Source organism: Saimiri boliviensis, chromosome 1, assembly GCF_048565385.1.
Source record: "Saimiri boliviensis isolate mSaiBol1 chromosome 1, mSaiBol1.pri, whole genome shotgun sequence".
NCBI classification, from domain to species: Eukaryota; Metazoa; Chordata; class Mammalia; order Primates; family Cebidae; genus Saimiri; species Saimiri boliviensis.
In genome coordinates this window covers 121,634,026-121,658,401 of record NC_133449.1, presented here as the reverse complement: position 1 = coordinate 121,658,401, position 24,376 = coordinate 121,634,026, and the positions used below count along the sequence as shown (strand labels likewise).

Sequence of the window (24,376 nt, the reverse complement as noted above, 5' to 3'; positions counted from 1 at the left end):
AGGTAATTGAATTTTAGGCATTTCTAGCTGGAGGTAGAACTGAAGTTGGAGATGAAGACTTGGAATAATGTAGGCAAAATCATGTATCTAAATGAGCTTGTCCATGGCGGGAAAGACATGGAATAAACAGAAGGCAGTGACAAGACCTTGGGAATATCAACATTTCCCAGAAGAAATGAAGGTAGTAAAGAAGCCTGAGCAGTGGCTAGAGAAAAGTAGGAGAGTTTATCAGAGGAAGGGATTCTATAAAAATTTCAAAAATGTGAGAATTTCAAGAAGGGAGAATATAAATTCTTACAAGTAAGATTACTAAAAAGTAAGTTAAATTACTATTTTCAAAGCTCTTTGATGGTACCCTCTTCAAAAGAAGACTTTTAGAGTGATAAGGTCTATTATTTAGGTACATGGTACTTCTGGTGTTCAAGTATGAGAGGAAGAATACTCTTATCAAAATCCTACCTAATATTTTTATAACTGTGGCAGCTACCTACACAGAGTCAGGCCTAGACTGGTGAGTTCCTGTGCCAACATTTTCCAAGAATTGTCAGAACCTAAGGGTCCACATGAGGAAAAGTGTAGTCTTTCTTACTGGTTTTTGTGGAAATGATTGTTTTGTGCTCAAGCCCTTGATAAGCAGTTCTGGATGTATTCCCAAACAAAAATCTGACAGCAAAAACTGGAAGCCACTATCAGATACTTATTTCCTTTCTCTGACATGGAATCAAAATGCAGCCATGGCTGGGTGCAGTGGCTCACACCTATAATCCCAGCACTTAGGGAGGCTGAAGCAGGTGGATCACAAGGTCAGAAGATCGAGACCATCCTGGCTAACATGGTGAAACCCCATTTCTACTAAAAATACAAAAAATTATCTTGGTGTGGTTGCATATTGACTGTAGTCTCAGCTACTCAGGAGGCTGAGGCAGGAGACTCACTTGAACTAGGTAGGTGGAGGTTGCAGTGAGCCAAAATCACACCACTGTACTCCAGCCTGGGCCACAGAGTGAGAATCCATCTCAACAACAACAACAACAACAAAAAGCCATATTTTGACAAAATTTTAAGTTTTGATCAGAAATAGTTTACAGATCAGCAGTTTGAAGAAACTGGTATCTTTAAAATATTTTCTTGCAGACCACTAATATAATATCACAGAAAAATATGACATGATATGCTGTACATAGCAGTTCTTCTGTGAAGAAGGTCATTGGTAGCTTGATGGGGATAGTGTTGAATCCATAAATTACTTTGGGCAGTATGGCCATTTTCACTATATTGATTCTTCCTAACTATGAGCACAGAATGTTTCTCCATCTGTTTGTGTCCTCTCTTATTTCGTTGAGCAGAGGCTTGTAGTTCTCCTTGAAGAGATCCTTTACATTCCTTGCTAGTTGTATTCCTAGGTATTTTATTCTCTTTGTAGCAATTGTGAATGGCAGTTCGTTTTTGATTTGGCTCTCTTGAAGTCTGTTATTGATGTATAGGAATGCTTGTGATTTTTGCACATTGATTTTGTATCCTGAGACTTTGCTGAGGTTGCTTATTAGTTTCAGGAGATTTTGGACTGAGATGATAGGGTCTTATAAATATACAATCATGACGTCTGCAAATGGAGACAATTTGACTTCCTCCTTTCCTAATTGAATACCCTTTATTTCTTTTTCTTGCCTGATTGCTCTGGCTAGAACTTCCAATACTATATTGAATAGGAGTGGTGAGAGAGGGCATCCTTGTCTAGTCACAGATTTCAAAGGGAATGCTTCCAGTTTTTGTCCATTCAGTACAATATTGGCTATTGATTTGTCGTAAATAGCTTTTATTATTTTGAGATACATTCTGTCAATACCTAGTTTATTGAGAGTTATTAGCATAAAGGGCTGTTGAATTTTGTCAAAGGCCATCTCTGCGTCTATTAAAATAATCATGTGGTTTTTGTCTTTGGTTCTGTTTATGTGGTGAATTACGTTTATAGACTTGCGTTATGTTGAGCCAGCCTTGCATCCCTGGGATGAAGCCTACTTGATTGTGATGGATAAGCTTTTTGATGTGCTGTTGCAATCAGTTTGCCAGTATTTTATTGAAGATTTTTGCATCTATGTTCATCATGGATATTGGCCTGAAGTTTCCTTTTCTTGTTGAGTCTCTGCTGGGTTTTGGTATCAGGATGATGTTGGTCTCATGAAATGATATGGGGAGGATTCCCTCTTTTTGGATTGTTTGGAATAGTTTCAGAACAAGTGGTACCAACTCCTCTTTGTATGTCTGGTAGAATTCGGCGGTCAACCTATCTGGACCTGGGCTTTTTTTGGTTGGTAGGCTACTAATTGCTGCCTCAACTTCAGCCCTTCTTATTGGTCTATTTAGGGTTTTGACTTCTTCCTGGTTTAGGCTTTGGAGAGTGCAAGTGTCCAGGAATTTATCAATTTCTTCTAGATTTACTGGTTTATGTGCATAGAGTTGTTTGTAGTAATCTCTAATGGTAGTTTGTATTTCTATGGAATCGGTGGTGATATCCCCTTTGTCATTTTTTATTGCATCTATTTGCTTCTTCTCTTTTTTCTTTTTTATTGGTCTGGCTAGCGGTCTATTTTGTTGATCTTTTCAAAAAACCAGCCCCTGGATTTATTGATTTTTTTTAAAGGGTTTTTTGTGTCTCTATCTCTTTCAGTTCTGCTCTGATCTTAGTTATTTCTGGTCTTCTACTAGCTTTTAAATTTTTTTGATCTTGCTTCTCTAGCTCTTTCAATGTTGACGATAGGGTGTCAATTTTAGATCTTTCTTCGCTTCTCATGCAGGCATTTAGTGCTATAAATTTTCCTCTAGTCTTTGCTTTAAATGTTTTCCAGAGATTCCGGTACCTTGTGTCTTCATTTTCATTTGTTTCAAAAAACATCTTTATTTCTGCCTTCGTTTCATTGTTTATCCAGTCATCCATCATTCATGAGCAGGTTGTTCAGTTTCCATGTAGTTGTGCAGTTTTGAGTGTGTTTCTTAGTCCAGAGTTCTAATTTGATTGGACTGTGGTCTGAGAGACTGTTACGATTTCCATTCTTTTGCATTTGCTGAGGAGTGATTTACTTGTAATTATGTGATCAATTTTAGAGTAAATGCGATGTGGTGCTGAGAATGTATGTTCTGCGGATTTGGGATAGAGAGTTCTGTAGATGTCTGTTAGGTCTGCTTGATCCAGATCTGCATTCACGTCCTGGATATCCTTGTTAATTTTCTGTCTCATTGATCTGTCTAATATTGACAGTGGAGTGTTAAAGTCTCCCACCATTACTGTGTGGTAGTCTAAGTCTCTTCGTAGGACATTAAGAACTTTCTTTATGTATCTGGGTGCTCCTGAATTGGGTGTATATATATTTAAGATAGCTCTTCTTGTTGCATTGATCCTTTTACCATTATGTAATGTCCTTCTTTGTCTCTTTTGATCTTTGTTGGTTTAAAGTCTACTTTATCAGAGACTAGGATTACAACCCTTGCTTTTTTTTGCTCTCCATTTGCTTGGTAGATCTTCTTCTATCCCTTTATTTTGAGTCTATGTAAGTATTTGCACACTAGATGGGTCTCCTAAATACAGCACACTGATGGGTCTTGACTTTTTATCCAATTTGCCAGTCTGTGTCTTTTGATTGGGGCATTTAGCCCATTTACATTCAAGGTAAATATTGTTATGTGTGAATTTGATCCTGCCAATTTGATACTAGCTGGTTGTTTTTCCTGTTGGTTGATGCAGTTTCTTCATTGTGTCAATGGTCTTGACCATTTGGTACATTTTTGCAGTCGCTGGTACTGCTTAATCCTTTGTTTACTGCTTCCTTCAGGAGCTCTTGTAAGGCAGGTCTGGTGGTGATGAAATCTCTCAGCAATTGCTTGTCTATAAAGGATTTTATTTATTTTATTTCTCCTTCACTTATGAAGCTTATTTTGACTGGATGTGAAATTCTGGGTTGAAAGTTCTTTTCTTTAAGGATGTTGAATATTGGCCCCTACTCTCTTCTGGCTTGTAGTGTTTCTGCTGAGAGACCCGCTGTGAATCTGATTGGCTTCCCTTTGTGGGTAACCCGACCTTTCTCTCTGGCTGCCCTTAGCATTTTTTCTTTGATTTCAACCCTGGTGAATCTGATGATTATGTGCCTTATGGTTGCTCTTCATGAGGAATATGTTTGTGGTGTTCTCTGTATTCCTTGGATTTGAGTGTTGGCCTGTCTTACTAGGTTGGGGAAGTTCTCCTGGATAGTATCCTGAAGGGTGTCTTCCAGCTTGGATTCATTCTCTCCATCACATTCAAGTATGCAGATCAAATGTAGATTATGACTTTTCATATAATCCCATATTTCTTGGAGTCTTTTTTCATTTCAGAGTGGCAAACTCTTAAGGAAGTGATCTCAGTGGTTCCTTCCATGGGAGGTAAAATGGTAGGTAAATTTGAACCTTATTTGTGTCATACATAGGGCAGAGAAATTCACTAGAACTAAGTAAATTTAACTAGCCTCTTAGAAGAGGATTAGTGACAGTGATTACATTTTAATATTTCTCTTGAACTCCTCTTCATTGGCTGGAATATGATTTGCTGAATCTTTGACTTGCTGAAAGTGATTTGCAAAAATCTTTGTTTCTGGTCTATTTTCTATGTTTTGCTGTATAGTATGGTGCCCATAGACCTAGCTTCCTTGTGTTAAAGCATTTTATTCTAAACTAAATAATTTTAACTGAAGAGTTGGAGAAATTATGTTGTATGATAACAAAATAGGTACAGTTGTCTCCCTTTATCCATGGGGAATATGTTCCAGGACCTGTGGTGAATACCTGAGTGTATGTAATGTTTTTTCTATATATACATATGTGTGATAAAGTTTAATGTGAGATTTAGGCACAGTCTGAGCTTAACAACAATAACTAATAATAAACTAGGACAGTGATAACAATATACTGTCATAGGAGAAAACCAACTATCTCGGCCTGTGGCATGGTGGTAAAAGGATTTACCAAGGCAGCTGTAGGTCGAGAAAGGCAGATTCATTATAGAAGGCATGAAAATATGTTGCAAGAAGATAATGGACAGCCTGAAAGAAAAACACCTGCTTCCAGGAAACAAAAGCTTGCTGGAAATGTTATAGGATTGTCCTTAGGCTGACTGATAATGCCAAGATAGCAGGGAGCTAACTTGCATTCTAACGTCTGCTGTGGGGTTTGATACATTGAAGTGTTTGATGGTAAGCAGGAAGTTTGTGACTTATGTACATTACCTGTGCTGGAAGGTGGTATGTCCTGGGCCATAAAGAAAAGGAGACCTATAGCTTATTTGGTTCCTCTTTTAAAAAATAATTTCTGGACCATGAAGAAAGGAAGACATAGCTAATTTGCTTTATCTCTTTGCTTTCTTCTGGCCCTGCCAGCCTGACTTTTTTTTTTTTTTTTTCTAATTAGAACTTCGTGTATGCTATAATAAAAGTTATATATATATATATATATATATATATATATATATATATATATATGTGTGTGTGTGTGTGTGTGTGTGTGTGTGTGTGTATGTATTCTTTCAAAATATCTTCTTGTACTCCACTTGCGCTTCTTCTTACGAAGATGATACAAAGCCTCTGCAGTGAGATGAAGTGAGGTAAATGATATAGGCATTGTGATGTAGTCTTAGGCTACTATTAACCTTCAGAAGGAGGATCATCTACTTCTGGTAATCCTGGATTACTGAGCCTTGATGATGTTGTTGGTTGGATGTCAGGAGGAGACGAAGTCAGTGACTAATGCGCACATAGCATAAACGGCATAGATACACTAGACAAAGGGATGATTCATGTCCCAGGTGGGATGGAGTGGGATGGCTGGAGAGTCTATCATGCTACTCAAAACAACACAAAATATAAAACTTATGAATTGCTTATTGCTGGAATTTTCCATTTAACATTTCTGGACCATGGGCGATGTATTAGTTTGTTCTCACACTGCTAATAAAGACATACCCAAGAATGGATAATTTATAAAGGAAAGAAGTTTAATTGACTAACGGTTCCACTGTGGAAGGCTCAGGAAACTTACAATCATGGTGAAAGGGGAAGCAAACACTTCCTTTTTCACATGGTAAGAGCAAGAATTACAGAGCAAAGGGTAGAAAAAGCCCATTATCAAACCATCAGCTCTTGTGAGAACTCACTCACTCTCATGAGAACAGCATGATTATTGAATCATCCCCACCATGATTCAGTTACCTCCCACAGAGTCCCTCCCATGACACATGTGGATTATGGGAACTACGATTCAAGATAAGATTTGGGGGGGGACATAGCCAAACCGTCAGGTGACCATGGGTGACTAAAACCACAGAAAGCAAAACCACAGATGTGATACTATGAAATATATATTTGATCTTTGAACCCTTTTCTTGGCAAACAACTCCTGAAATCCTTAGAATCTCCAAAGTGGTGTCTCTTTGTATATGAATGATTCATTATGGCTGACAGCCCCTAATGAGCTTCAGGATAGGGGCTTGTCACTAGAAAGACCAAGGCATGATGAGAGGGTTAGAACTTTCAGCCTCACCCTCCAACCCTTTAATCTCATGAGAAAAGTTGGGGGGACAAAGTTTTAAGTTGATCACCAATGATGAATGATTTAATCAATCATGGCTATGTGGTAAAATTTTTATAAAAACCCGAAAGGACTGTGTTCAGAGAGCTTCCAGATAGCTGAGTATGTGGAGGTTCCTGGAGGGTGGTGTACCCTTGGAGGGTCTGAAACTCTGCACTTCTTCTCCTATGCCTCGCCCTATGCAATTCTTTATCTGTGTCCTTTTTTTCATGCTTAAAATAACCAAGAAATGTAAGTAAGTGGTTCCCCGAGTTCTGTGAACTACTCTAGCAAATTAATCAAACCTAAAGTGGGAATTGTGAGAACCTTGAAGATGGTTGGTCAGGAGTTCTGAAGGCCCAGGCTTGTGTCTGGTGTGGGGGTGGGGGAGCCTTGGGGACTGAGCCCTCTGTGGGATCTGACACTATTTCCAGCTAGACGACATGGGAATGGAATTCGAGGTCACCCAGCTGGTGTGTACTGCAGAAATGATTGCTTGCTTGTTGGTAGTGACCCTCAACATTTGGTCTTCTGTGTTGGTGGTGGTTGTGTCGTGAGCGCAGAGGAAAAATATGTTGAGTGTGTTTTTGCACACCTATCATGGATAAGGGAGCCTTACTGTATATTCTGTTTTAAGTGCTACTAATTAATTAGTTCAGAAAGTATGCTCTTGAAGTTTGACTCTGTTTGCTATAATGCTAGTCAGTCTGATAGCGTTTGGTTAGGATTATGATTATTGTACACAGCAATTTACTTGTAGGTTTCACATTTTGCCAAATCCCATTCTCTTTTGCATTTGACTGATACAAAGGAGGAGAAGTAAGAATTCTTAATGTAGTAATTGCCTACCAATAGTATAATTAATATTAATTCACAAGGTATGGCCCTAAAGGAATACTTTGTGAAAAAAAAAAAAGGATCTAAAGCATGCACGAAAGTATACATGATTTCTTTTAATGAAGGCAGAGTCTCACTATGCTTCCCAGGCTGGTCTCAAACTCCTGAGCTCCTCAAGTGATTCTCTGGCCTCAGCCTCCTGAGTAGTTGGGATTACACACATACACTACTGGGCCCTCTTATCAAGACTTTAAATATTCTGTGTTTTCCCATTGTTGACTTAAAATGTATTCCTTTTTCTTTAATAGTGGATGAGATTCCTGAAAATCCTGTAAAAAGGTAGGACTTAAGGCTTTTAAAAGTATATGTTACCTAAGGCAATATAGAGAAAAGAAACTAACATCTGTTGAGTGTTGTATTCTGGGGTAGACACTATTTTACGTGCTTATCTCATCTCATCTCATATAGTTATGACAGCAGTTTTGAAAGGTTCTCTGTTATTATAACCTACTTTTTTCTAATTAGCCAACTGTGGTCAGAGAGGTTGATTAATTGTCCCATGTCCTCATAGTTAACAAGTAGCTGATCATGATTTGACTGGCAGCATGCCTCACTCCCAAATCCCTTCTCTTGCCCCTCTGCATAGATTGGCAGAGACCTGTATAGCACTAGAATCAAGGTATAGGTCCCGACCAGATCAATTCAGAAAGTCAAATTTAGTTAACTCTGATTTATAGTTTTTCCTAGAAGTCTTGTTAGCTTAAGAGTTTTTTCTAGTATATTTCAGTGGCAATTTCATTGGTAATCAGTATCTTGTTTTTACCATCAAAGATTTTAGGGCAGATCTCACTTAGCTATGTCTACAAGAGCATAGGTTTCACATAAGCAAGACCAGCCACGTCCTAAAGAGGAAATATTTTTTTCTAAGTGAAGGATATTTGTGTTACATTTGCTTATCATGTTAGTTATATTTAGCATATAAATAGAGGCTACTTATAATTGATTTCTCTACTTACTGACTCCCTAGTTTAATTTTCCCTTTAGGACACTACCCTGCCTAATTCCACGTGCTTTTTTAAGAGTATTTTTTTTCTTTCTCCATGACTTTTCCATAATTTTTTTCTTTAGTTGTTAACTTTCTTCTCTGCGTTCTGTAGTGTTGATTTTGTTCTATCATTTTTTCCATTTCTGGCAGCTAAGTATTTCCCATTTTTATATAGATAGAATCAAAAGCACACACAATTTCAGGATTTTAAGGAATGTTAGTGACTAATCACAATACTCTCTAGTACTTCAACCTGTGTTTAACATTCTGGTTATGTGGTTGTTCAGATGGAGATCTGAAACTAAAAGAGATCAAGGTGACTTATTTGTATACAGGAAGTGGCAGAAATGAGATTTGAACTCATTTCAAAGCCTGTTACTCTTCCTTCTTTACCGTCAGTTGGTGAGTATTTTAATTATAGAGAGGGAAAGCGGGTCTAGTGAATACAGTGGATGAGTCTAGGATGAGAATTAGCCGGGAACCCAATGGAAGAGAAGAATTAAGTTAGTAGGGAAAGGTCAAGTTTGAAGAGAAATAACACTGGGCTAGATAGGAATAAGTGTTTTAGAAAAGAGAAGTGAATACTAGGGTTTATGGCAAGTTTCATAAAGATAAATTATAGTAATGAAGAAGACAGGATGTTGGGAGTTACCTAGAAATGCATATTTACCTACGTGGTTCAAAGGAGTCCTGAAAAGGTTGCTGTTTTATTTGTTTAATTAGAGTGACTGACCAACTTCAAAGTTTCTATTGAAAGTTGTTAAAAGAATTTGAGCTATTGGGAAGAGTCTCTATAGCAGACTGAATTGTAGTATTATCTACTTCCACCCCACCTTATAGAGGGATGGCTCAGAGTCCCTCCAGTACTAGAGGACTGAAGCTTCCTGAACTATGTAGATCTGTGCACCAGAACTCGTATCCTTGAACTTCTGCCTCTTTTCCCAATCCACTGATTGTCCTTCCCATTTCCACATAGGGTAGGGCTGGGTTAGGATTGTCTGACAAATCAGTCGTGTACCTTCAGTTTGGTAGTTGGTAACATGCGTATGCTGGGGAAAGATGACTGAAATTCCATTTAGCTTTCTTTCTAGCAGCAGTAAAATTGAGAGCTCTGATTCTTGGTCATTTGAGTCCACTCTTAGTAATGTGTGCTTTTATTGGCTGAGGATTTAAAGGTAGGAGACTGCCACAGAACCTTGCAGAAGAGGGATCTGGAAGTTAGGAAGAAAGGTATTTAGCTACTACTTAAGGAAATAGAGATACAACTAAGAGGACTCTGTTTTTCCAGAAGTTTCTCTCCTTTGTTATCTGTCAATGGAGGTTAAGAGTTTAGTACTTTATGTGGCCCTGAATAGGGCAGAGTCTATCTAGGGAAAATAGTTAGATTTTATAATTAAGTTTTAATATTTCTGGGAAGAGTATTTTTAATAACAATATATACATTTGTCCTTTGAAATTCATACATTTAACGTTCAAGTATTTTAGAAGTTCGAGGGAAGATTCTGCACTATTTTAGAAAAAAGGGAAGCAATGGGGGCCTGCTTAAGTGGTTTCCAAGCAGAAGAATCAGGACTGCCATTTTTTTTATTTTTATTTTTTATTTTTTATTTTGAGACGGAGTTTCGCTCTTGTTACCCAGGCTGGAGTGCAATGGCACGATCTCGGCTCACTGCAACCTCCGCCTCCTGGGTTCAGGCAATTCTCCTGCCTCAGCCTCCTGAGTAGCTGGGATTACAGGTACGTGCCACCATGCCCAGCTAATTTTTTGTATTTTTAGTAGAGACGGGGTTTCACCATGTTGACCAGGTTGGTCTCGATCTCTTGACCTTTTGATCCACCCACCTCGGCCTCCCAAAGTGCTGGGATTACAGGCTTGAGCCACTGCGCCCGGCCTAGGACTGCCATTTTTAAGTGACACAGATTAGTCTTTGAACCAGAGATAGATCATGGAGAAGGGACAGTGGACCTTTTTACCTTATTTTAGGTTATCGGGTTTCTTCCAGTTTAGGTAACAAAGGTTATGTCAGCTGTTACTTGGATTTTAAGTTCTGCCTCCAGGACATAGAATTCGTGAAGCCCAGTTCTTCTCAGGCTCTACCAATATATTGGCTGTCATGATTTGTTATGGAACTGTGGGTGAGTCTTCATGGACTATTCCATAACTTGGGAGAGGAGGAAGTAGAAATAGGTAATTAAGATCTTTTCCACAACAGAGGCCAAATTATAATTATATTGAGACATTATTTAAATACAGATAGTTGCCTTTTCACCAGATTTGCTTTTTTGTTTGTTTGTTTGTTTTGTTTTGGGAGGGCACCCAGGTATGAACCTGCAAATTGCTTAAAGAAATGAACACACTTATTTTTGCTGTATATTTTTATTCTAAAGGCTTTGCAACAAACCATCTGTTGATCACTCACAATCTACGTCAGCTAATGAAGACTCTGATTTTGATACTGAGGTAAAGAGGTCTCTTGCAAAATTAATTTTCTCATCCTGAATCTAATTTTCTATAACATTTACTCTAAAAATTTAGTAATAATCTACCTATAATCATTTTATGTTGGTTATGGAAAGTTCATCAGAGAAAAACCATTTTACAGAAACATGACTAAACATTTTTGAACGTTTTTTACTTTGATAAATAACAAAGACTTGGTAAATATGTAGAGGGAGTGGGAGTGAAAAAAGAATGGGCTGGAAAATACATAGTGACAGGAAAATTGTATTAAAATAGCAAAGCTTTCTCATAACAGAGCAAATTTGAAATTTGGTCATAAGTGTTCTTATCATGCATGACTTTTAAGTTATACTAAGATGGCTTTTTAATATTTATACTGAAATAAACCTTTAATGGATCTAATTACTTATAGTAATCATGGAATCTCCTTGATGCCTTTTGGTTCAAAAACTGTACAACAGATAGCATATACTTTTCTTTCTTAAACACATTATTTTAGTGTTTTATATATATAGTTTTTAGGGTTGAGTTTTTTCCTATTTCTATATTTGGTTATGTAACTAGACTAAAATAATATTAGCAATCGTGAAAATTTAGCTGGGCATGGTGGTGCATGCCTGCAGTCCAAGCTACTCAGGAGGCCGAGGTGGCAGAATTGCTTGAGCCCACGAGTCTGACCCCAGCCTGGGCAACTTAGCGGGAACCTGCCTCTGATTTTAAAAAGATTGTGAAAATGTAGAAATTTTAAATTTTCTTTCTCAAAATCTGTGTTCCAATGAGACTCCACTGTGTTTTGTATGTCATTTCATTAAGAATATATTTAAAACTCTTCCCCCAGTTGAAGAATAGTTGTTTTGTCCAAATAACCAGTTCTAGAAGCAGAGACTCTTACTAACCATACAGTATGATTTAATTTCAAAATTATTTATATTGTAGTTCTTAAAAATATCTGAATAAAATCCTTACATCACATACAAAGATTTCAAATTTCAGAAGTTTTTGTATTTATTAAATAATCATTTTAAAACTCCTTTATTACCATGAGCTACTGGAGGTTAGGGAACTTTTCTTTTGTATCCTGGAGTACCACAAATGAACAGACAAATGCATTTCTATATAATGGAATGTTAGCAGTAATATAATATGCCTAACATATCTAATAATTAAATCCATTCATTTATAAGATTTGGCCTAAATGTATATTCCCTTTTATATTTAGGATGTATAAACTCAGATGTCTTATGTTGAGAAAATGTGTCATACATAAGAAGAAAATAAATTAGAAATGTATCAACAATAGGAAAGAGGGTTAAAGTGTTAATATATTTTCTAGTGTCTTCCAGCTGTAAGCATAAATTAAGATTTTAGATTTAAAGTATTTAAACTTTTTTTAAAGCCCCAACCCATATTCTACTAAATATTATCTTTTCAATCCATATATTACTGTTTAGAATTCTGATTAGTATTTTCTCTCCAAGTGGAATGTTGATGGAATATTTCTTTTTCCATTTTTCTTTCCCTGAGGTAATAATGTTCCAGCTTTTAGGAAGTGGTAGACAACTATGTTTAACAAGCTGAATTTCTTGTTTTACAGTATGAAATTCAATTCTGTGTCACAGAAATGTTTACCAAAAGCTATTATAAATGCTACACAGTATTATTCAAAATACACTATGAACCAAAGTTTCTGTTATACATCTATATTTCTCCATGTACCTTACTCTATGTGGTGTTTTTCTTTCTCTTCCTTGGCTTTGGCTTTTTTTCTTGGCTTTCTTTTAAGCTCATACTTGATTGACAGGTCAAGTTATATCTCTGTTGGTTTCTTTCTCCCTCCTCCCCAGTCTTTTAAAAATGATTTATCTCAACCTATGTTTTTCCTCATAGAACACATTCTCTACAGCGTCTCTTCTTTCAATCCATGTATGCATGTGTGTCTTTACTGATGCATACTCAGTGTAGCTTTCTACTTAGTAACTATGTGAGGCTTTTATTCACCTATCATTGCCCTACAAGATTTATTATTTTTTTCTCTGTTTCTTGGAAAGAGGTGAATTTATACATCATTTTTCCTTAGCTTTATGAGAAACAGAATAGAAACACAGTAAAGAATTAGAAAGCAACCCACTACTGCAGCTTAACAAATGTGAAGCTGAAGAGGGGGATGAAAGATAATAATTTATTTATTTATTTTAAAATAATAATTATTATTATACTTTAAGTTCTGGGGTACATGTGCAGAACATGCATATTTGTTACATAGGTATACACGTGCCATGGTAGTTTGTTGCATCCATCACCCTGTCATCTACATTGGGTATTTCTCCCAATGCTATCCCTCCCCTAACCCCCACCACCTCTCTCCTATCCCTTCCCTAGCCCCCGACTGCCCAACAGACCCCGGTGTGTGATGTTTCCCTTCCTGTGTCCATGTGTTCTCACTATTCAATACCCACTTATGAGTGAGAATATGCCGTGTTAGGTTTTCTGTTCTTGTGTCAGTTTGCTGAGAATGATGGTTTCTAGCTTCATCCATGTCCCTGCAAAGGACATGAACTCATCTTTTTTATGGCTGTATAGTATTCCATGGGCATATATGCCACATTTTCTTTATCTAGTCTATCATTGATGGACATTTGGGTTGGTTCCAAGTATTTTTTATTGTGAACAGTGCTGCAATAGACATACGTGTCCATGTGTCTTTATAACAGAATGATTTATAAGTCTTTGGGTATATACCCAGTAATGGGATTGCTGGGTTAAATGGTAGTTCTAGTTCTAGATCTTTGAGGAATTGCTACACTGTCTTCTACCATAGGTGAATGTGAACTGATTTACACTCCCACTAACAGTGTAAAAGCATCCTATTTCTCCACATCCTCTCCAGCATCTGTTGTCTCCTGATTTTTTAATGATCACCATTCTAACTGGCATGAGAAGGGGAAGAATTTATTAAAGAAAGGCAAGATAAATGTAAAGATTGAGTCAAGTCAAGTTGAGTCAGATTATTGTAAAAACACAGCACAAACTGGATTTAATGAGAGCAGGAACTCTTTACATTATAAAATAATAATAGGAATTATTTTAAATGTAAATTAAGAAAAGAAAGATAATGAAAAAAATTGCTGAGATTCCTTTGAATATATTATAGCTGATTTTTATGAAGAACTGAAAGAAAATTTAAGGGTGTTATACTTAACATCAATCTACTGTACATTTAAAAGAAAAAATAACTAAGGTGATTTGATTATATGAATGTATCAAATGATCACATTTACTTAAAAAAATGTACATCTATTATGTATCAATTTTTAAAAAAGAAATTTTTATCTCACGTCTTTGAATTTAGCAAAGTTATGTCTTATATTTTATCTAGTAGGACCTGTGTTTATAAATAATGCACAGTGAAATCTGTTTTAGGCCTTATCAGATTATTATGATTTTTTTTTTCTTTTTAAAGTCAAACTTGTGAGTTCATATTATGAATTCTTAATTTTTGACTCTTGCTTCTTGTTTAACTTTTCTGACTTAGTGTTTGGCATATCCATGACTTAACTAATTTATCTTACTCTTTCATATAATCTTGATAGCTGTTTTAGATATTTCGAAGAATAAAGAAAGAAAAGAAAGAAATACATTATATTTAATCTTTTCATTAGTTAACATTTCTGGTTATATAAAGGGAGTTCTTAATTTTATCCATTCGATGAGAAAATAAATTTCAAAGTACAATCCTCTTAAAGAAATAAATTCAGGGAAGAAGATGGAGGAATCCTGTAGAAGATGGAGGAACAGTAGAACAGGGAAGCTCTACTGTTCCCTCCCCCACCCCCGCCACAAGGATACCAAGTCAACAACTATCTACATAGAAAAAAATACCTTCACTCATAAGAACCAAAAGTAAGGTGAACACTCACAGTACCTACTTTTAACTTCATATCACTGAAAGAGGCACTGAAGAGATTTTTTAAAGTCCTGAATGGCTGACATCACCCCTCCCCCATTCCCAGCAGTCTGACATAATGTGGAGAGTCTCTTTGGGTGCAGGGGGAGGGAGGACACAGCAAACGTGAGGCAGTGAACTCAGTGCTGTTCTGTAAGAGAAAAAAGGAACAATGTGAAAAAGAAATTTACAACAGCCACATGTAAAGTTAAATACCTAGGAATTAACTTAATCCAAGAAGTGAAAGATCTCTACAATGAAATGTATGAAACATTGGTAAAGAAATGGAATAGAATACCAAAAAAATGGAAAAATATTCTATGTTCATGAACTGGAAAAATCAATATTGTTAGAAGTTTCCTACTACCCCAAAGAATCTACAGATTCAATGCAATCTCATAAAAATATAAATTACATTCTTTATAGAAATAGAAAAAAAAATCCAAAAATTTATATGGAACCACAAAAGACCCAGAGTAGCCAAAGCTCTCCTATACAAAAATAAGAAATCTGGAGAAATCACATTACCTGACTTTAAATTATAATACAGAGCTATAGTAATCAAAGCAGCATGTTACTGACATAAAAGCAGATACATTGACAAATGCAACAGAATAGAAAACCCAGAAATAAAGCCACATACCTACATTGAACATGTTTTTGAAAAAGGTGCCAAGAACATACACTGGAGGAAAAGACAGTCTCTTCAGTAAATGATGCTGGGAAAATTGAATATCTACATACAGAAGAATGAAACTAGACCCCTATGTCTTTTTTTTTTTTTTTTTTTTTGAGACAGAGTCTGGATCTGTCACCCACGCTGAGTGCAGTGGTGTGATCTTGGCTCACTGCAACCTCTGCCTTCCAGGTTCAGGTGATTTTCCTACCTCAGTCTCCCAAGTAGCCGGGATTGCAGGCACCCACCACTATGCCTGGCTAATTTTTGTATTTTTAGTAGAGTAGGGTTTTCGCCTTGTTGGCCAGGCTTGTCTCAGACTCCTGACCTCAGATAATCCACCTGCCTCAGCCTCCCAAAGTGTTGGGATTACGGGCATGAGCCTGCCGCACCTGGCTTAGATTCCTTTCTCTCATCATATGCCAAAGCCAAATAAAAATGGATTTAGGACTGAAATTTAAGACCTCCAACTATGAAACTAGTACAAGAAAACATTGGGAAAATCTCTAGGACAATAGTTTAAGTAAAAATTTCTTGAACGACACCCCACAAGCACAGGCAACAAAAGCAAAAATGGATGGATGTGATCACATGAAATTAAACAACTTCTGCACAGCAAAGGATGCAGTCCAACAAAATGAAGAGACAATCCACAGAATGGGAGAACATATTTGCAAACTACCCATCTGACAAGGGATTAATAACCAGAATACGTAAGAAGCTCAAACAATTCTATAGAAAAAAAAATCTAATAATCCAATTAAAAAATGGGCAAAAGATGTGAACAGATATTTCTCAAACGAAGACATACAAATGGAAAACAGACATATTAAAAGGTACTCAACATCATTGATCACAGAGAAATGCAAATCAGAACTACAATGAGATATTACCTTGCCTCAGCTCAAATGGCTTATATCCTAAAGATAGGCAACAAGAAATACTGGTGAGGATGTGAAGAAAAGGGAACCCTTGTACACTATGGATGGGAATGTAAATTAGTACAACCACTATGGTTAGAACAGTTCAGACATGCCTCAAAAAACTAAAAATCGAGCTACAATCTGATCCAGCAATCCCACTGCTGTGTACATATCCAAAAGAAAGGGAATCAGTATATCAAAGAGATATCTGCACTTCTGTGTTTGTTGCAGCACCATTTACAATAGCTAAGATTTGATAAAAACCAAGGTTCCATCAACAGATTAATGGATAAAGAAAATGTGGTACAGATAGATCTACAATGGAGTGCTGTTTAGCCATAAAAAAAAAATGAGATCTGGCTAGGTGCAGTGGCTCAATACCAGCACTTTGGGAGGCCCAGGTGGGCAGATCATGAGGTTAAGAGATGAAGACCATCCTGGCTAACATGGTGAAACCCTGTCTCTACTAAAAATACAAAAATTAGCCAGGAGTGGTGGTGTGCTACTTGGGAGGCTGAGGCTGGAGAATTGCTTGAACCCTGGAGGTGGAGATTGCATGGAGGTGAAGGTTGCAGTGAGCCGAGATTGTGCCACTGCACTCTAGTCTGGCTACAGAGTGAGACTCTGTCTCAAAAAACAAACAAACAAGAAAAGAGATCCAATCATTTACAAAACAAACATTGCATGTTTTCACTTATTTCTGGGTTTTAAAAATCAAAACAATTGAATGTATGGGCTTAGAGAGTAGAAGGATGTTTATCGGAGGCTGGGAAGGGTAATAGGGTTTGGCAGAAGTTGGGGATGATTAATAGTAACAAAAAATAGAAAGAATGAATAAGACCTACTATTGTTAGCACAATACGGTGAGTATAGTCAATAATAATTGTATATTTTTAAATAACTTAAAGAATTTAATTGGATTGCCTGCAACTCACAGAATAAATGCCTCAAAGAATATAATTGGGTTGCTTGCAACTCACAGGATAAATGCTTGAGAGGATGGTTACTCCATTCTCCATGATGTGTTTATTTCACATTGCATGCTTGTATTAAAACATCTCATGTACCTTATAAATATGTACACTTACTACGCACCCACAAAAATAAACAAATAAAAATATTAAAGTAAATGAAATAAATTTAGAAATTATTTCTGGAGATATTCTCATTTCTAATAACATCAGTACATAATAGACATATATGCATATATCAAAATGCAACCAAAATTTATGATTTTCTAAAATAAACTACCTGTTATCATAGGATTACAAGAAAGTTAAGATTTCTAAGGAAGTATCAACAATTATCTCTAGAAGATGATTTTCTAATTTTAAAAACATCTCTGGCAACAAAGACACATTATGCTATTGTCAGGAAGCTTTATTAACTTTAATATTCATAGTTGTTAAACTTTACACATAAATTATTGCATTTCTAAAACTTAGCAATTCTGCTGACTTGATTTTTTTGTGTGGAGAATGGGGTCTTACTATATACCCCAGGGAAGTCTCAAACACCTGATCTCAAGCTATCCTCTCACCTCTGCCTCCGTAAGTGTTGGGATTACAGGAGTGAGCTACGGTACCTGGCCTGACTTAATTTTTAGTCCTTTTTTTCTCTCCTCATGTGAATATGGGGTCCTACTTGAGCAGCATCTTGAGTTGATGTTTTAGAATGACATCTTTTCATTCAATTTAAAATGCATATTACCATAATATTTCAGAAATAAATATTTGTGTATATTAGTAAAAGTATATTTTATATCTTTGAAACAAATGTTGAAATGTGTAATTAAAATTTTGAATCTCAAGATTTTTTTCTCTTGCTTTCACTTTAGAAATTTCAGAGAAGTGTATAGGTTTCCATTATTTAATTCTGTGAGTTTAGTATAATTTAAAAATATTCCTTCTCTTCACATTATATGCTTTTCCTGAGTAAGGTCATCCACTCTTACTTTCTGGGTGCCTCAAATTTGTTGTGTCCCACACTGAAGACATTGTCCTTGACCCTTTCCTGACCCTTTCCTGACTTTTTGCAGTCTACTCTCTCATCTGGTTTCACCTTCCTAGGAAATAACACCTAGTACGTAGCACTGAAACACTGAAGCAGGAAAAATTCTACATTTCAGCTCTTTCTCAAATCATCAGTTCAGTCACTTGCAAATTCTTTATTTTCTACCTGCATAGCGTTTTTTATATCTCATTACCGTAATTCACTCTCTGACTCATAATTTTGAAATGCTCTTGTCTAATTTCCTCCCATGCCATGTTCATCTTTATCTTTTTGTTGCTGCCAACGTGACTTTTATAAAATGTTTTTATAATGATATATAACTCCTCTGCTTTTGAATGGTTCCCCATTACATGATAGGAAAAGGTCCCATTCTAGTGTGGGCCGTATCTTTTTGTGGTTTGGCCCGATTCTCCCATTTTGTCTCTCCTTTCCATTCCTTCTGTGTTCCACTTTTACCACGTTATTTTGCTATCCTTCAGTACCCTGTCATTTCACGCGTCATGATTTTGCTCATGCTTCTCTGTCTAGAAACCTTTCCTACCCTCACTGCGTACTTGGTCTTCAAATATGGGTCTGTCTTTGCAGCATTTCCTGAGCTTCCCATGTAGAATTGACTGTTCTGTTCCTTGTGCCTGTACTGTACTTTATTCCTTTAGTTGTAGAACTCATGGATTATACTTTTCTGTTTTTATTACCTTTCATATATCTCTACCTCACTGAAATATAAGGTAGGATCTGAATTTTATTTATATTTTTAGCTTATCCCCAAATATTGATTACGATTTGATAGACACAGTAAATTTTTGTTGTCTTATTGACAGAGTGGGTGAGTGAGTAAATACAATGTTTTCTGAAGTTGCTGTTTTTTCTTTTTAATAGGAGAAAGCAGCAGAGCAAGCAAATGGAAAAAGACAAAATGGTATGGGTATTATTGAGGGTGCTCCACAAAAGCACACAAATAATGATAATTTAATTTCTATTAAAAAAATTAGAGGTGGTAAGTTAGTGAATGTCTCGGAAAAAAGTGTATATTAAGTACTTTGAATAGAAAACCACCAAACTGTAGATCCAAACATAATATTCACTTCTTTTCAATCATTTTTTCTGTCTTTATACTACCAACTTTTTCTTAAAACTACTCCAATTCTTCAATTCCCTGAAATTCTTTTTTCTTTTTTTTTTTTCCTGTTATTTTTGTTTCACTGAAATATTTATGGGTGAAGACAAACTTGTATATGTATATAAAATTCATGTACAATTTAGTGATAAATTTTCTCATGTATGTATCTATGTATAACATTTTATAGATATGCCATCCATAGTAAAATCAGGACGAAAGGAAGAGATAGAATCACATTTGAACACCAAGGTATTATCTATGGTTATTGCTGTAGTTACTATTTTAGAAAATAAGTTTTCAGTGATGTTACAACATAAAAGAGGATGCTTTCACTTCACTTTTGCACCTCTGCAATATACTCATAAATAATTATTTTTGGACAGGCGTGGTGGCTCATGCCTGAAATCCCAGCACTTTGGGAGGCCGAGGCAGGCAGATCACTTGAAGTCAGGAATTCGAGACCAGCCTGGTCAACATGGCAAAACTGTCTCTACTGAAAAAAATACAACAATTAGCTGGGTGTGGTGGTGTTCACCTGTAATCCCAGCTACTCAGGAGGCTGAGGCAGGAGAATCACTTGAACCCAGGAGATGGAGGTTTCAGTGAGCTGAGATGGCACCACTGCACTCCAGCCTGGGTGACAAAGCAAGACTCTGTCTTAAAAAAAAAAAATTATTTTCTTGCAGATCCATAATCAGCCCATTACTAGTACAGTAATTATGTACAAAGTATATCACTGCTGCATAGTACAATTCTGTTAATTTGGAGAATTTGTGTAAAAAGCTGGTATCATATAGCACAAAAAATATAAGGCTTAGAAGTCACAAGGAATCAGTTTGGGCTCTAAAATTAAGTTTATCTAGAAACTAAAAAAACTGTTCCATGTCAGTATATGGCTAAATGCATGATTCTGTGGTCTACCTGGATGTGTAAAAGTGCTAATGAGATTCAGAGAGAAAGAGTTTGGACTGTAGTTTTGTACAATTTGAAACCTGAAAAGATAATGCCTGGAACTTGAAAGTACTACCATATTTGAATTGTCTAGTATAGATCTGCCAAAACATTTCAGAAGAAGCAAAAGCATGGGGAGTTGTAAATAAGTGAAGCTGTAAACACAATAGTTTGGTTTAGTGGTGTTTTATTAAGTAGAAATCATATTCAAAAAAAGAAAACATTGAGTAACTTTATGATAAATGAAGACTATTCTAAGGTGACAATAGAAAGAGATGAAAGGGCATGGCTTTCTAGAAGCAGTTGTTGTATCATGATACCAGTACCAAGTTGGTCAAAAGACATGTTGTTATCCTGGTGCTTTTACTTACTAGCTATGAATTTCTGGTAAAAATTATTTAGCCTATTTGAAAGATCAAGTGACGACCTTCATAAAAAGGGTATTAGTATGTGCCTCTTAGGAATGCATAATGAACAAATGCACTAAAAATTTGGAAAGCATTTTGTAAAATTGAAAGTGGGTACACTAATGCATGATAAAGTGATCACAGGGATGTTTGGTGGCTTAATAAGTATTGAGGATGCTTCATGTAAACCTGGAGGACAATAAAATGACAGTAGCATCAAGAAAAGATTGGGAAAGTCAGAGTGGACATGCGAATTTCTAATTTGGGGAACATGTAGTTTCAGCAGGCTATTATTAGAGAAATCTTCTAGGAATCTAGTTGTTTGACACTTGAGACATTCCCACAGTATTTTGTGTTTTGACCTAAAGTGAATTTCTGCTGTTGAACACTTAACTTTGCTAGGCAGTGAGAGACTGAATTTAGATGATGGAGGCATAGGTTACAGCAGCAAGAAGAGAAAAACAAGTAAATAACCTAGTCTTCTAAGTTGAACGTCCTTCCTATTAAGAAAAAAAGAGAAGGTAGATTAGAGATTATTGAAGAGGTTCGTAGTTAGCATGGGGATGGGAGTGACAGCAGAGTTCTGTAGTCAGAGATGTTTCTGTTTGTGACATTGAAACTGTCAACTAAAGGATGAAAGGAGCCAGCCATGGGAAAGTCTAGGAGGAGGACATTCTGGACAGAGAGGAAACAATGGATCTCATCTGTTCATTTTCTTGTTAACATCCTGGAATGACAAGAAAGTGGGGTGACCATCATCATCATCATCATTATTTGTATTAGTATAATATATAGAAAAGAAAATGTGAAATGAAGTTGCCTGGTACATTTTAGATGCTTCACAAGTGAATGTTCTTGTTCTGTTTTATATACTGATGCTCAGTATACTTTGTTGAAGTTATTTCATTACTGGAGGAGAGTTGCTTATATCTAATATTTGCTTGCTTATATGCAGACATAATCTAAAAGTTTTCTCATTGCTTTGTAATTTTTTTCAACCATTTTACTGGTATCAAAAACTGTGTTTATTTCTCCAAGCTCTTGTTTACCTAAATAAAGCCGTTTCTACCATGTTCTGTTTAAATGCAACATCCCACACTCCACAGTTTCTTATTGTGCTGTTTTAACATTTACAGATTCTATGACCAGAAATCTTTAAAATATGTAATGCTTTAAGTGTAATAGCAAGTGTGTTACATAGTATTTTAAGTGGTCTCTTATGTTTGGTTGGGAATGTAGGGTAGAGTTAGGTATTTTGAAGTTAGTCTCTTGCTGCAGTATGCACCTAAGTTATTGTTTAGCCTGTGTATCTATTTCTTGTAGCCTTTTAGTCTGGGTGTGTAGAGACAATAGCTGTGTGAACATAAAAAATAAGTTTGATTTAGAGAACCTATGTAAGTTTATCTTTTAAATAATTTAGGTTCCCAAATTGAAGTTATCTTAATGATAAACACTTTCTCTAAAAGAAAGTGTTTGGGAAATCTTTATGTAACTACTACTTCTTTTACATCTTGTTGAAACTCATTGTTGTTATTAATTTTTACAGAAGATCTCCAAGAATCACACAGCTAATGGTGGCAGTCATGTGTCTGGGACTACAGACTGTAAGACAAAATATAATATAGTAAATGGGCGAGAAAAAGGTAAAAGCTGTATATCACAGAACAAGTCAATTGACAGAATGCCTCTTTGAAAACACGAGCACTAGTATGTTCTAATAACCAGAGAAAACTTCTTAAAATGACTTTTTTTTTTTTTTTTTGAGATGGAGTTTCACTCTTGTTGCCCAGGCTGGAGTGCAGTGGTGTGATCTCAGCTCACCACAACCTCTGCCTCCCAGGTGCAAGCAATTCTCCTTCCTCAGCCTCCCAAAATGCTGAGATTACAGGGGTGCACCACCATGCCCAGCTAATTTTTTTTGTATGTTTAGTATAGATTGGGTTTCACCATGTTGGCAAACTGGTTTTGAACTCCTGACTTCATGTGATCCACCTGCCTTGGTCTCCCAAAGTGCTGGGATTACAGGCATGAACCACTGTGTTCGACCCTTTAAAATTACTTCTGAGGTCAGGCCTCAGATTATGCCCATAATTCCAGCACTTTGGGAGCATGAGGCGGGTGGATCACCTGAGGTCGGGAGTTCAAGACCAGCCTGATCAACATGGAGAAATCTCATCTCTACTAAAAATACAAAATTAGCCAGGCATGGTGGCGCATGTCTGTAAGCCCACCTACTCGGGAGGTTGAGGCAGGAAAATTGCTTGAACCTGGGAGGCAGAGGTTGCAGTGAGCCGAGACTGTGTCATTGCACTCCAGCCTGGGCAACAAGAGTGAGACTCCCTCTCAAAATAAAATTAAAAAAAAAATACACAATGATAAATGTTCTCATGAATGTGCCTGTGAATATTGTTTTTTAGGTAGAACATCTGTATTAGGAGCTGGGGAAGAGGAAGGTACAGAATCATGTCTGAATTCTGAGGTATTGTCTGTTGTCATTGTTGTGGTTGTGATTCTAGAATATAAGCATTGAATGATACTAAAAGAGGATGCTTTATATTACCTCCTCATTTCAGCATGTGCTCATAAGGAATTACTTTTTTTTTTGTGCCATAAAGTACAGTAATTATGTGCAGTTGCTTTATAGTGATATAATGTGTAGAAAAGAAAATGTGAAATTAAGTACCTGGCACATTTTAGATGCATCATACATAATGTTCTTATTCCTTTGTTAAGACTTGTTATGCTTTGAAGTTATTTCTTAATAGGGAGAGAGTTACTTATGATATCTAATATTTGCTTGCTTTTATTTAAAGGTAACCTAAAGACAAGTTTTTAAATGATTTTATTATTTTATTCAACCATTCTTTGTATCAGTAAGAATTTTTGAAAAATGATGCAGATTATTTTGAAGCTCTTGGTTACCTAAATAAAGCAGCTTCTACCATATCCTGTTTATATTCAACATGACATACTCCACAGTTTATTGTACTAAACTTTTTAACACTAAAAAATTATATAACTAGAAATCTTTAAAATATTTAATGCTATAATAATATAGCAAGTATAGTACATAATTATTTAAATGTCCTTTCATCTTCCATGTGGAATTTAAAATTGAGTTAGATATTTAAGTTAGCTTCTTTCTGTGATATGCACATAAAGGTACTGTATAGCTTGTGAATATATTTCTGTGGCCTTCCAATCTCAGTGTACAGAGGCCATAGCCATATCAAGATGAAACATAAGCATGATCTAGAAAGCCTAAGTAAAGTTCTCTGTAGAAAAGTTTTCCTTGTCAGCACATAATTTTTAAATTTTTAAGTCATTTGAAGGAAGAAATTCAGATTTTTAAAAGAAAGTGATTGGGACATTTTTTTGTAACTCATTATCGTTTCATTTTTAATTTAAATAC

At 36.1% G+C, this 24,376-nt stretch overlaps 2 protein-coding genes across 6 annotated transcripts in view; both read left to right on the top strand.

The window, feature by feature from the left end:
- The window catches only part of LOC101048573 (putative ankyrin repeat domain-containing protein 26-like protein), a 47,858-nt gene extending 25,261 nt beyond the window's left edge, over positions 1-22,597 (top strand). The window contains exons 7-10 of one of the 2 annotated variants that reach the window (XM_074403131.1): positions 7,734-7,764; positions 10,859-10,931; positions 19,366-19,405; positions 22,511-22,597. In XM_074403131.1, the coding sequence (XP_074259232.1) occupies positions 7,734-7,764; positions 10,859-10,931; positions 19,366-19,405; positions 22,511-22,536 (170 nt within the window). In that variant the 3' untranslated portion in view covers positions 22,537-22,597. Of the gene's footprint in view, positions 1-7,733; positions 7,765-10,858; positions 10,932-19,365; positions 19,647-22,510 lie in introns of those variants that run through there. The other variant, XM_074403127.1, reaches the window with a different exon arrangement.
- Positions 22,598-23,358: 761 nt separating this feature from the next.
- LOC141585171 (ankyrin repeat domain-containing protein 26-like) overlaps positions 23,359-24,376 on the top strand; it is a 52,988-nt gene continuing 51,970 nt past the window's right edge. For all 4 annotated transcript variants that reach the window (XM_074403111.1, XM_074403110.1, XM_074403104.1 and 1 more), the window contains exon 1: positions 23,359-23,443. The gene's annotated coding sequence lies outside the window, so the exon portion shown is untranslated. The remainder of the gene's footprint in view (positions 23,444-24,376) is intronic.